General features: G+C 46.8%; 1 protein-coding gene across 2 annotated transcripts in view; it reads left to right on the forward strand.

The window, feature by feature from the left end:
• The first annotated feature begins 3,330 nt into the window (after positions 1-3,330).
• The window catches only part of GEMIN8 (gem nuclear organelle associated protein 8), a 41,039-nt gene continuing 30,825 nt past the window's right edge, over positions 3,331-13,544 (forward strand). The window contains exons 1-2 of one of the 2 annotated variants that reach the window (XM_053387208.1): positions 3,339-3,429; positions 9,693-9,730. In XM_053387208.1, coding sequence (XP_053243183.1) covers positions 9,728-9,730 — 3 coding nt within the window. In that variant the 5' untranslated portion in view covers positions 3,339-3,429; positions 9,693-9,727. Of the gene's footprint in view, positions 3,430-9,692; positions 9,731-13,544 lie in introns of both variants that reach the window. The other variant, XM_053387209.1, reaches the window with a different exon arrangement.

Below are 13,544 nucleotides of genomic sequence, written 5' to 3' on the forward strand. Positions count from 1 at the left end.
ATGAAGGCGTTTTGGGGGTCATTAGTCCCTCCCCCTTTTGTTTTAAAATAGAGCTATTAACATTCTGTGAAAGCCAACTCTCCAGTTCCTTGATGTTATACTGCCTCCTGTCTATCAGGCTGAAGAGGGTTGAAGGGAACTATAGAACCAATTAAAACAAGACCGTAATGATAGACTTTGTTCAATACTCTATTAAAGAAAGCAGAGCGGCTGCCAGGCCTGTAGAGATCAAAGATTTCTTTTCAGTTTGCATGCAATTCCACTTCTGTAATTGCTTGGAGACCATTCGGCTGCAAGCAAATGCTGTCTGTATTAGCTTGAAATGTCAGCAGCAATGAAAACATCATCAGAAATATACAAACATTCAGCTTTAGGTCAGTAGGACTCTCAACAAATGTGCTTACTTATGCAGCAGGTCTGCCTTCTCCAACTTAGCTGTTGGATTGAAACTCTCATCCTCCCACCAGCATTCAAGGTCAAAAACTAATGGGGTGATCAAGCAATATTATATATGTATTTTACCCAAGGATGCAAAGATTGCCAGCGTGTAGAAAGTATTCCTATTTATTTATTTATAAGTTACACTGGCTTTGAGGATAAGCATTCAAAAGGCAGCTAACAACATACCAAGGCATGCCAAGGCTACAAAATGCACCAAAGCAAACATAAACTCACTAACTAGACTAAAACAGGAGTGGGCAGGTCCACAGTCCCTTGGGGGTTAATCTATCAAGGGGAATATGCTGGTAGTGGGTGGAGTCAGAACCAAGAATGGATGATGGGCCCCTTCTCTGTTTCTCTCTCTGTGTGTGTGCTTCCTTTTCTCACGCTCCTCGTTATACACATGAAATTAGCCATAGGTTCATTTTCTAGTTCATCAGAGAATATCACCCCAAGAGCAGTTTAGGTAAGGTAAAGGGACCCCTGACCATTAGGTCCAGTCGTGGACGACTCTGGGGTTGTGGCGCTCATCTCGCTTTATTGGCCGAGGGAGCTGGCGGACAGCTTCAAGGTCATGTGGCCAGCATGACTAAGCCGTTTCTGGTGAACCAGAGCAGCGTATGGAAACGCCATTTACCTTCCCGCCGGAGCGGTACCTATTTATCTACTTGCACTTTGACGTGCTTTCAAACTGCTAGGTTGGCAGGAGCAGGGACCGAGCAACGGGAGCTCACTCCATCACAGGGATTTGAACCGCCAACCTTCTGATCAGCAAGTCCTAGGCTCTGTGGTTTAACCCACAGCGCCACCAACTGTACAAATGTTGCACATATTAAATCAGGAGTGAAGAACCTCCAGCCCAGTCCTAATTACGCCCATCAGGGATCCTAATTCGGCTCACAAAGTGGTTTTCCCAAGCCACAACCACTTGTCTCACGCTTGGTGTCACATAGGACCCCGGTTGTGCAGGAATCTCTGAACAGTTATGGAACAGAACTCCTCTCTCATTCCTATGCACAGCTTTGTGAAGTGTGGCAATAGTGAGGATTGCCTTTTGTCATTGTGATGGGCAGTGCTTTTATTCTAAAAAAAATGTATATTGAAATACTGCCCCTCAATGGGGCCAAACTTAGATTCACAAAATGTTTAGGGGTATGCGTACCCCCCAGAAAAAAAGCACTGGTGATGGGTGAGATAGCTTCATCCAGTGGCGTAGCGTGGGGGGTGCCAGGGGTGCCGGCCGCACCGGGCGCAACATCTGGGGGGGGCGCGAGTCCAGAGGGCCCAGCCGCGTCGTGCCCTCGGCCCGCCCCTATTGTCAGAGGCTCAGCGCGGAAGTGTTAGCAAAGTTTCAGAGGGGGGAGCGAGTGGGGGGGGACGCGGGGAGGGGAGGGGGTCCCCGCTTCTCCGGCCGCCTTGCAGAAGTGGCCACCGCCCGGCGGCTCTGCCTTTGCTCGCAGGCCTGCCTGGGGGCTCCCTCGGCTCCAGCGCTGAGCTGGCGGCCCCGATCCCGGGAGCGGCTAGGCCTGCGACAGGGCCCTGACCCGACAACTTCTCCGGCTCCCCAAGCCGAGGACAGCTTCGGCTGTGAAGCTGCGCCTTCCGGGCTGGCCCCTTCTCGGCTTATCACGCTGGGCCTCGCCTCTCCAGCTCCCGGTATGTGTGCTCCGCGGTGGTCCCCGCTCCTTCCAGACCCTTCCACCGCCCCCTGCCAAACTGGCTGTAGATACAAGAAGGGCAGCTGGGGTGGGTGATAGAGGACCCTGCCTCCCCCTGCGGGGCTCATCTCTGGCAATTGTCTTAAACTGCCGCAAGTGTCTCTGCTCAAGGAGCCCCCTGAGTTTTGGCATTGTCTCTCCGCGCCCCCCCCGCCTCTCTCCAGGAGCTTTATGGAGCCGCCTGGATCGGGTCTGCTTTGGAGGAGGGGAGCCTTCCTTGACCGGCATGTGGGGCGCCCTTTGCGGCCTTTCCCTCTGGAGAGATAGTCACGCTCCCTCTAGCGCAGTTCCTAATCGCCAGTCGCCCTTCTGTGGCGAGGATTCTTCCGAGCCGGGTTCTTCCGGGGCCCTCCGGCTGCTTCTCTTTCGGGCGGCGGCGACCCTCCAGCTAAATACCCCTCGGGGGTTTGTGGCAGCCTCGCTTATTGTTCTCGGGACTCTGGTTTTACCTCGCCGCGCAATTACGCACAATTGCAGCGCCTTCACCAGCAGTGGCGTAGTGTGGGGGGTGCAGGGGGGCCGGCCGCACCAGGCGCAACTTCTGGGGGTTAGGGGGCGCAAATCCACGGGTTAGGGGGCGCAAATTACTTGCCTTGCCCCGGGTGCTGACAACCCACGCTACGCCACTGGCTTCATCTCCATTCCTGTTTGGCTCAGTCTTTCTGAGCTTTCTTGTGTGTGTGTTCCCTTCCAGCTACAGTATTGTCCTCTGGGAGTCATACCTTGTAAGTTATGACACACGATGACACTGTTTAGTGTGTGTGCGCCCACACACACACACACACACACACAGACACCAAGCCTTACCATTGGGTAAGTATGACTACAAATTCCTGCCTGTTGGTCATACTTACTGGAGATGATTATTACTATTATTATTAATTACCTGCGTTTCACTGTTAAGGCGGGTTAGGGCATTAAAACACAATGTATTAAAAGCTCACACACGCGCGCGCGAACTGTAATTTACCCGAGCTGCAATTCCCAGCACCCTGGGCAAACTACAGTTCCCAGAATGTGGGGTGGGTGGGCGCCTGCGTTGAACGTGCTTTAAAAGCATGAGGCACAGGCAGCCAATTCTCTTTCCAGGCACAGCGTTAACTCGCTTCCGATCCAGCAGATGCCGCCCTCTCCCCGCGAAAGAGACGCAGCTCGGGCGCTTGGCTTCCCGGTAGCAGCGAGGCTCCACCTCTTCCCTTTCCCCGCCTGCAGGAAGTAAGAGCCGGGCGCGGCGCGGTCTTCGGTTCTTGCTGCGCGCCCTGCGCCCGAAGTATGTTTGCCCCGATCCCAGCCGGTTACTTTTGCTTCCTGGGTGGCCAGCGGGGGTGGGGGCTTTGCCGGTGCCGCGCCTGAAGCACCTCAGCGGAGAAATAGACCAGGAGTTCCCAAGGGCAGGTGCCCTGCTGCCCACGGTGCTCTGGCCGACGGGAGGGATCTTTCCCGCATCCTGTTCCCATCGCCCCGTTTACTGCGAAGCCACCTGGGAATTCGCTTCCCCGAGTTAATGGGAGGGCGCGCGATGCCTTAGAGCAGGCTTCCTCAACCTCGGCCCTCCAGATGTTTTTGAGACTACAGTTCCCATCATCCCTGACCACTGGTCCTGCTAGCTCGGGATCATGGGAGTTGTAGGCCAAAAAACATCTGGAGGGCCGAGGTTGAGGAAGCTTGCCTTAGAGACCCAGCCAGACCATTTGGGCGTCTAATCTCTAACTTTGGCCACAGCAGCCTTTCCCAGCCAAGATGAGCCATGGCTAAGGGTACCCAGCTGAGGAAAGGTGGTCTGTTCTGGGCTGCTGCCCTCAAAATACTCGCAAAATATAGCAAGGATGCACCTGAGGCCTTCTTGCCTTCTACTCTTCAAGGTGAAGGGGATTAAGATTGGGCAGCTGGTTTATAAACAGAAGTGCTGTATTATTTTTTTAAAAAATTAAGCAGCCCACTGTATATGATACCGATTCTCGTGAAGACTTGCTTGGCTAGGAGAAAGCTACCCCTGGTGGACGTCTGCCTCCTAGGCAGCTGTTAATTTATTGCTGGCATATATTGAGAACAACATGTGATGCCGTGGCTAGATTACAGAACTGAGACTGGAGAGCCAGGTTCAAATTTGTATTCAACCCTGAAGCTCGCTGGGCGAAGTTACATATAAAATGGGTGAGGAGAGAACGGTTGCAAGCCACCCTGGTGGAAGGGTGGGTTAAAAATGCAATTACCCTAAGTAGATGACATGAAAAATAAAGTCAGAGGTGTTGTGGGGCATGGAGTCTGGCAAGTCTACTGTAAGTGACAAATCTTTAAAACTGAGGTGCTTGCTTTATTGTGCTACTTATGTTTATGTAAACATCCCATGCATTGAGCAGAACTGTTTATGGTTGGTTTCCAGGGCAGGGGTTGCTTGTTTATTTATTTAGAAATCCAGTATTCAGGAAATGGTGTTTGGTATATTTCTTGCGGGTGGCATAATATATTTTCTATTATTACGCACATTTTATGTCTTGGTCTTAGCATAATAACTCTGCTGTAGTGGTTAGAGCGTTGGACTAGGGCCTGGGAGACCAGGGTTCAAATCCCCACTCATCTATGAAGCTCACTTGGGTGACCCTGGGCCGGTCCCAGTCGCTTTGCCTAACCTACCTCACAGGGTTGTTGTGAAGATAAAATGGGAAGGGGGGGGAATCATGCCTTGAGCTCCTCTGAGAAAAAGTGCCATATAAATGCAATAATTAAATATAAATCACTAACCTAGTTGGTGGGAAAATAGACTGAAGCTGACATGGGGCAACTGCTATTTTTTTTAAGTGAAAATTTTTGGCTAGGAACAATTGTACAGTGATACCTCGTGTACCACTGTACAATTGGGACGCAGGTGGTGCTGTGGGTTAAACCACAGAGCCTAGGACTTGCCAATCAGAAGGTCGGCAGTTTGAATCCCCGCGACGGGGTGAGCTCCCATTGCTCAGTCCCTGCTCCTGCCAACCTAGCAGTTCGAATGCTTTCAAAGTGCAAGTAGATAAATAGGTACCGCTCCGGCGGGAAGGTAAACGGCGTTTCTGTGCGCTGCTCTGGTTCACCAGAAGCGGCTTAGTCCTGCTGGCCACATGACCCGGAAGCTGTATGCCGGCTCCCTTGGCCAATAAAGCGAGATGAGCGCCGCAACCCCAGAGTCGGCCACAACTGGACCTAATGGTCAGGGATCCCTTTACCTTTACCATGGGTTATGAACACTTTGGGTTATGAACTCCTCTAACCTGGAAGTAGCTGCTCCTGGTTGCAAACTTTGCCCCAGAATGCAAACGCAAATCACGTGCTGGAGGCCCCATTAGCGAAAGCGCGCCTCAGGATAAGAACAGTTTCAGCTTATGAACGGACCTCCAGAATGAATTAAGTTCATAACCAGAGGTACTACAGTATCCTCTTTCTGGTCCTTACTGCTGATAAGCCCACATATCAAAGAAATATGGGATCTAGGTAACATTTTAATTTCCAGTTAAGAAAGCACTGCATTCTCTCTGTCCTGCCCTCCCCCTTTTATGTCTTTCAAAAAACCAAGAAAATGACCATAAATATGGTAATATCCTAGAAGACAATGCAACCAACCTAACTTCATTTACTAATCAGATACCTGCCAGTATATTTTGAGGTTTTCATCGCTACAGTTCATCCTTTAGGCTGCACTCCAGTACCCAATTTCCTGTGAATAAATCCTGTTGAACACACCAGGGCTTACTTCTGAGTAGACATACATAGGATTGTGCTTCTGTGAGTCAGATTTCCAGTGCTAGTGTTTCAGTAGCCTGAACTACTTGCCCCTCCTCAAAGCTAACAAGCAAAATGAGTTACCCAAATACATATCTGCACACTTGCCCCTCCCCCCCAAAAAAGTGTGTGACATATTGCATGGTTCAACTTTTCTTTATTCAAAATTTGGGTCACTTTGGTCCTGGTTTTCCTTTTAAATACATGTTATGTGCAGTCATGTCATGCTGAGACGAACAGACTTAACTTTTCTGACATGAGAAATGAAATCTGCACAGGATTTAAAGCTGTACAGGGTTTAAATTGGCGCAGCTGTTGGATGTAGCAGTTTCATGCACGTTTGGGGATTTGCATGCATGCGATAATTGATTACATTTACCATCAGAATTAACTTGTGCAGAAATGCAGGGTAAGGCTGAATGTTGAGGCAGAACAGAGTTTCTTAGAGCCTCCATTGATTTAGATCTAAATCCCAAGCATTATTAACATAGAGCAGCCACTTAGAAGATGAATCAGATTTTTCTAGCAAATGCTAGCAATTATAGAAACCATAATGGTGAATGAAAGTCCACCACTCTGTGTGGTTTTTCTGTTTTTATAAGGGACAAAAAGTCGACATTTGGGTGAGGAATCCACCTCTCTAGTCTGAGGGAAAAGGTCAGAGACTTCTGATGTCTGCATAATCTGGAGTAGAGCTTTTAAATTGCCTCAGCGACTTTGTTTACTAGTAAAATGCTATTTTCTGCAGTTTATGCTGGAGGAGTTATTCCAATTTGTTACGAATTTGTTCCTCTTTTCTTAAACCAAATCCCTTGTTCTCATCATGGTGGCTGAAACAGATTAGTAATCTGAACCCTTTCTGCCATTAATCTATTCTCTCTTTCTCTATCCCCATTAAGCACAGCCAAGACTTCGTAAGCCACAATTCCACTTCTCAGGAATGTGGTGGTTTTTCCATAAAGCTACAGAACACGTTCCCTTGCCAGGGTCATGAATTCCTGAGAGGCCCCATGTTGGTGTTTATGGTTTTGCAACAGTGGCAATCAGCTGGGATGGAGGAAATGTTGCTTAGAGGAAGGATTAAGTGTGTAAAACAATGAGAACTTTTGCCACTGGGTTAATTGCATTTGTATTATAGTGTTCTGGCACAGCAGATTCCCTTAATATTTTGCAATGTATCCAGGCTTCAGCCACCAAGAGTGGACAAAAACTGCCCTTATCAGCTTCTTGCTTTTATGGCGCTGTATCGCCTTTTTGTCTGTCTGAACTTGAGGAGGATACTCTGGGTCAGGGGTTCCCAAACGGAAGTCCATGGACCACCAGTTGCTCGCAAGTTTCATTCAGGTGGCCCACAGCATCTGTGTAGAAATGCAATTAAAAATCATACAGCATCTAGCATAGTGCATTAAAATACCTACCACAGGTTAAAAAAAAATTAAAACAAGCCTCAGCAAAAACAATTGGGGGGGGCAGGTGGGAAGTTTGGGATCTACTACTGTAGGAAACTCATTGATCTGGTCTTCTGTGATGTATGTGTGGGTGCATATCCCTGCAGTCATCATCTAAGGCCCTTTGTGTGCCTCCACGTGTGGTCCAGAGGGCGGCAATACGAAAACAGGCCTTTTCTTCAGTGGCTCCCCGTTTGTGGAATACTCTCCCCTGAGAGGCTCACCTGGTGCCTTAGTTACATACCTTTAGGTGCCAGGCAGAAACATTTTGTGAGTAGCCCAGTATACCTGAAGGAGCATCTCCACCCCCATGTTCTGCCCAGACACTGAGGTCCAGCACCGAAGGCCTTCTGGCGGTTTCCTCCCTTTGAGAAGCAAAGTTACAGGGAACCAGGCCTTCTCGGTAGTGGCTCCCACTCTGTGGAATGCCCTCTCATCAGATGTCAAGGAAATAAACAACAATCTGACTTTTAGAAGATCTCTGAAGGCAGCCCTATATTGGGAAGCTTTTAATGTTTGATGTTTTATCGTGTTTTTAATATTTTGTTGGGAGCCTCCCAGTGTGGCTGGGGAAACCCAACAAGATGGACAGGGTATAAATAATAAATTATTATCATTATTATTCCTCTTCTCCCAGGCCTTTGACTAATTAAACAATCTATGGCCTTTTAAACTGTGAGGGTTTTAGTTTTTGTTTGTTATTATGCTATGTATTTTTGTGGTTTTTTATATTGCAGATTTATATATTGTAATCTTCCGGTGAAGGGCAGTAAAGAACTTTAATATATAATAATAAGAATCCACATGGGACGAGATAATATTTTCATTTACATTAGGGATGGAAAATCTGTGTTGGATTTCCATCAGCTCCCACCCTGGATTTATAAAATGAACTCAGACAAGCAGCACCCCCAGTTCATAGAGTTTTGGTGCCACCTTGTGATGGAAATCCAGAGGTCCTGCACACAGTGGCTTCAACAACCAGCAGCTGTTCACAAATTGAACTTTTGAGTCCACAGTTATGTTCGCTCCCGTCAAGCTGCCAGTTTGTCAAAATGCAAAATGAAAAGGGGAAAACATTTGCCCTTGTCTGAAACAGCTCTGCATATAACTGGGACAGTTCAGAGGTGATTCGTTTTGATTCAGGCAGTCAGCCTATTAATAAAGATACTTGGCCAGCTAAGCTTTACTCGGGGTAGAACCCATTGAAATTAATGGACCTAATTTAGTGTTCATTAACTTCAGTTGGTCTACTCTGAGTCAAACTTAGTTGAATGCCACCCTAAGAATAGTCAGGAAACAGGAAAGGCAAATACAAAAGACTCTGTATCCTACATGTGGGAAAGGGACCTTGTTATACTTATAACAGCGACCTTGCCAGAGACCAGATGTGTCATATTAAAGAAATTCAGTGAGCATGTATAAACTATGAGAGACATGGACAAACTTTAAAAGAGCTGGAGCATGGGAAACAGAACGGTTTGGGACATACAAAATGGAACTGGAGCTTAATGTGCTACAGATCTGCAGGCTCTGAGTGCAGCAGAGTCTCTGCAGTCTTCTGTTAATAATCACCGCCAGCTTAGTATTCCTGTAGGCTTTTTCTGCTTCCCTTGAAAACTAGGGAGAATGACTGTAAATTCCATCTCCTTAGCATCTTGGGGCCTGAGAAATTCCAGATCTTTCCCCATGCGAGTAGTAGTCTGTCGGCAAGGGTGTATGAACTTCCAACACCTTTTGCGGCAAAGGGTGAGTGAGTAATGATCATTCTCTCCCTTTCTTTCTCTCTTGCTCGCTCTTTCTCAGCTGTACAATTGTGCTAGCTGTGCCTTTGTGCTGCCTTGTAGTGGTGTCCTAATTTGCATTTCAGATGAATGGACGCAATCCTGTTATCACTCATCTCCTTTCATTCAGATCCACTGGGCTTTAGCGATGGAAAAAATCTTGCTGCAAAGGATAATTGGAGTTCCTGCTTGCACCCCATTTGGCCAGTATTGCACACCCCTCATTGTTTGTATATATGGGCACCTACTCAGAGTTAGGCCCTGGTCAGTTGGGCGATTTGAGTTGCCACAACTACGCCGTAGTGCACTTGAGAGTATGTGCAGAACAGAAGGCCTGAACAGGGAGGGCATCAAATCTTGTCCTCGTTCAGGGCTCCATATTACCAAAGTCCACCCCTTAACCTTGAACCTTCTTGCGTTTTAAAGATCAAAACAAGCACCTTGAGTTGAATCTGAAAACCTAACTGGCTACAGGCTTAATTTTGTACTCGTCTCTATGTAAACATTTGATTTCTTCACCTTTTTATTTTCCTCTTGTCTTTTAGTTTGTATCGGTCGCTGGTGCACATTCACATAGATCATGGTAAGATCCTTTCTATTTATTGATGGTCTTTGGCATGTATCAGTTTGGTATTCAAATTGTGTGCTGTGGTACCTAAATCCACATTAATATATTGTTGTTGTTCGTTCAGCGCTTTTTACGAAACCTCTCGAAGCACCTTACGAAAGGTTAAAACACAGGAGAACCTCTGTATTTAGAATCCATTGTTACTAAAATTGATATTTACATATGTATAGGCTACCTTGTCAAAGGCCCTCTGAAGTGTGAGAAAGGAGAAGAAGCCAGAATAGCCTGGATGGGATCCTTCTACCACACAGCTCTCAGTAGCTCTGGCCAAGTTGGCTGATCTCTTGCCCAATACCACCATAGGGCTACTTACAAATCATATTGCCTTGTGCAAAGGAGGTGATAGGGAGAGACACACAACAGAGCAGCCTGTCAAGATAACCTGATATCTCAGCTGCTAATTAGCTGATGACAAGCATAGAAGGCAGCTACTTCAAGCACAAGTTGTTGCTTTTTAACCCCAGTGGCATATTATTTTGTGTTGCAGTCCTACTACACTTGATTGCCTGGTCGTAAGCACTTTTGAACTCTTTGGGTCTCTCTCTCTCTCTCTCTCTCTCTATATATATATGAGAGAATAATTTTGTAGAGTATTGTTGTTATTTTTGTGGGGGATCACAGGCACATTTTTAATTGAGGGACGATTTGTTTGTGTGTGTTTAATGGGGAAAAGGGGTGACCAGTGAGTCCTTCCGTAACAAACAAGCATTTTAAAGCTTTGTCTCATAATAAAGACATGTGCTCAGATTGCTTAGAATGGTTAAGCATAAAGAGGGCATCATGGCAGATTTGGAGGAAAGAGAAATGGGGCGTGAGGCGGGTGGGCCTTTGGGACCCAACAAACATTTGTTGGATTCTGTCTCTGTGTTTATCCCTACAGCATTTGAGTGGTGCTGCAAAACACAAATGCCTCTGGGCAGCTGGCAGCGAATAGTTGCAATACATGGATAGCAGTTGGTTATAGAGTCCATGGTGCTGATTCTATGTGAAGAAGTGCATGCGCTGCTGAGAACAGTTGAGTCATGTAGGTGGTGTACCTGTATGTAGAGGAATCAGAAATATAGGAGGAGGAAAGACTCTGAGGATGGATAAAGCCCCCTCCTATATTATCAAGGAGAAGTTGAGCTCAGGCAGACCTGAGGAAGCCCAAACCTTGGAAGCCCTAACTGAGGAATCTTCCTCTCCCTTCACTCCATTGAGGCCATTTCACAGGTTTGCCCCCAGTGTAGAATTGACAAGAAGCTTCAGACAACCCCTATTAGGAATTAGTAATTGTGTTTGCAAACACTTGTTTGTTTGCAGCTCTGTTCCACGCATTCATGTGTCTCCCTAAATGACACTTGGCTGCTTCTTGCAGGGTAAATAAGGAAGCAGCTGAGACTAGGAGTGGGAGCAAAATGCTATTTTTGGCATAAGAAATGCACAGACCTAAGACCATGAGTGTTATGTTGCATACATCTTAAGACATGAGATTCTCGAAATAAGAGGTCTGTGAAAGGTAGCACTGCAAGCATAATACACAGTATTACCTTGGATCCCGAACACCTTGCAAGTTGAACGTTTTGGCTCTCAAATGCCGCAAACCCAGAAGTGAGTGTTCCGGTTTGCGAACGTTCTTTGGAACCCGAACGTCCTCCGTGGCTTCCGATTGGCTGCAGGAGCTTCCTTGGTTTTGGAAGTCGAACTGACTTCCAGAATGGATTCCGTTGGACTTCCGAGGTACCGCTGTATACAGCTCAGGAAGGCCATATGTTGTGATGAAGAAGATGGTGGTGATGATGATTTGGGTTGTGCCCAATTGAGTTCCTCCACTGATGGAAGGCTCTTTGATCCAGTGGAAGCTTCTATGAGCCAAAAGGAGAGAGGAAGGCGATTTCTGCATAGTGCCCCTTTCTCTGTGCCACCTGCCATAAAAAGTAAAGGTAAAGGTACCCCTGCCCATACAGGCCAGTCTTGCCAGACTCTGGGGTTGTGCGCCCATCTCACTCAAGAGGCCGGGGGCCAGCGCTGTCCGGAGACACTTCTGGGTCACGTGGCCAGCGTGACATCGCTGCTCTGGTGAGCCAGAGCCGCACACGGAAACGCCGTTTACCTTCCCGCTAGAAAGCGGTCCCTATTTATCTACTTGCACCCAGGGGTGCTTTCGAACTGCTAGGTTGGCAGGCGCTGGGACCGAGCAACGGGAGCGCACCCCACCGCGGGGATTCGAACCGGCGACCTTTCGATCGGCAAGCCCTAGGCGCTGAGGCTTTTACCCACAGCGCCACATTCCCCAATCTTCTGGAGCGGATTTTGAGAGGGAACTGCAGAGGAAAGAGGTGGAAAGTGAAAATCACTTTCCAGTAACAGAAACCTCATCTGGGTTACAGAGCCAGTGAAGAGACCCAATTGGAAACAGCCTGATGATGGTGGTGATGTGTAATACAATTGTTTCAACTGATGCAATGTATGATATAATTGATTCAACTGGGCTTTATAGTTCTCTCTCTCTCTCTTTCTCTCTCTCTCTCTCTCTCTCATCCCGCTTTTAAATGTTTTTAAACACCTAGTCTTCTTAACATTCCCTACAGCATTCTGAGGTTTCCCAGGGTCACTTCTACCCCTTCTCCTCCTCCCCTTCCTCCTCCTCCCCTCATTCCCCCTAAAAGAAGTATTTGGCTAAGCATCAGAATCACAATTCTGACTACTTGAAACGATCCTTTGTGTTCCTCTCCTAAATTAACAACAGCTAGGCAAATCAGCCAGCTGTATTCCACTTTCTTTGCTGCAGTCGCCACCAAGATCCGCTTGAGAAACAGTTTGGTTAAAAAGAACAGCTGATAATATTTTGGGCTTCAGCATTGCCTTGCAGCGGAGCAGGAGAGAGAGAGAGAGAGAGAGTGTAAACAGCCACTCAAAACTGTTAAAACTATTGGTGATGTATACTTAAAAATTCAGTGAGTAAAGCTAGCAAACCTTATTAAAATATAGTGCAGTTGCTTTCAAAATGGATACTGTCTTGACTTGGCTATGTGACTAATTCAGAGCTACATAGGTAAAGGTAGCACGTTAGGGAAAAGGTTAAGCTAGTGGACATTTGATGTGGGTCACTTTCAAATGCACAGCGATCCATGTACTTTTTGAGATGATAAAATTCTGAGATGCAATTCTACCAGATGCTCTGAATGGTACAATCACCACCTGGCATTTTATTTTCATCCAGAATGTGGTATACCAAACCCGGAACCGAATTGATTCAGTTAGATCCAGACTTGGTAATACGTAATATTAGACCCACTGAAATAAGTGGGGCTTCTACAGCTAAGGCTGCAGTTATAACAAGGAAGTAAGCCCCATTAAATTAAACAAGAGTTGGCATGGTTAGGACTGCACTGTAAGTCCTGATGTTCCCAATATTATTTTCTGAAATTTTAAATATATACAAAATTGTGAATGCGTGAACTTTTTAATTTTAAAAGTTGCATATAAAAATAATTTGGAGCTATTTGCCCTTGTTCTTAAAAGCTGGTTTCCAAAGGCCATTGGGAGCAGTCCAGTGCCATTAAAATAATGGGAATGTTGCCATTGACTTCAGTGGGATGCATATCAAGCCCATTGTTAGGGCTCCGCCCCTCCCCCACCAAAGCCTTTCAGAGATGGGCTGGGAGGGGAGGGGGAGACTTCTACTTGTATTCAAGTATGTCTGACACAAAAAAGTGCGTCCTATTAGTCCATGGGAACCAGAAAGTGAAACTAGCCATAAACAAAAGGAGACTGAACTCTTAAGACT

This window comes from Podarcis raffonei, chromosome 4, assembly GCF_027172205.1.
Source record: "Podarcis raffonei isolate rPodRaf1 chromosome 4, rPodRaf1.pri, whole genome shotgun sequence".
Classification (NCBI taxonomy): domain Eukaryota; kingdom Metazoa; phylum Chordata; class Lepidosauria; order Squamata; family Lacertidae; genus Podarcis; species Podarcis raffonei.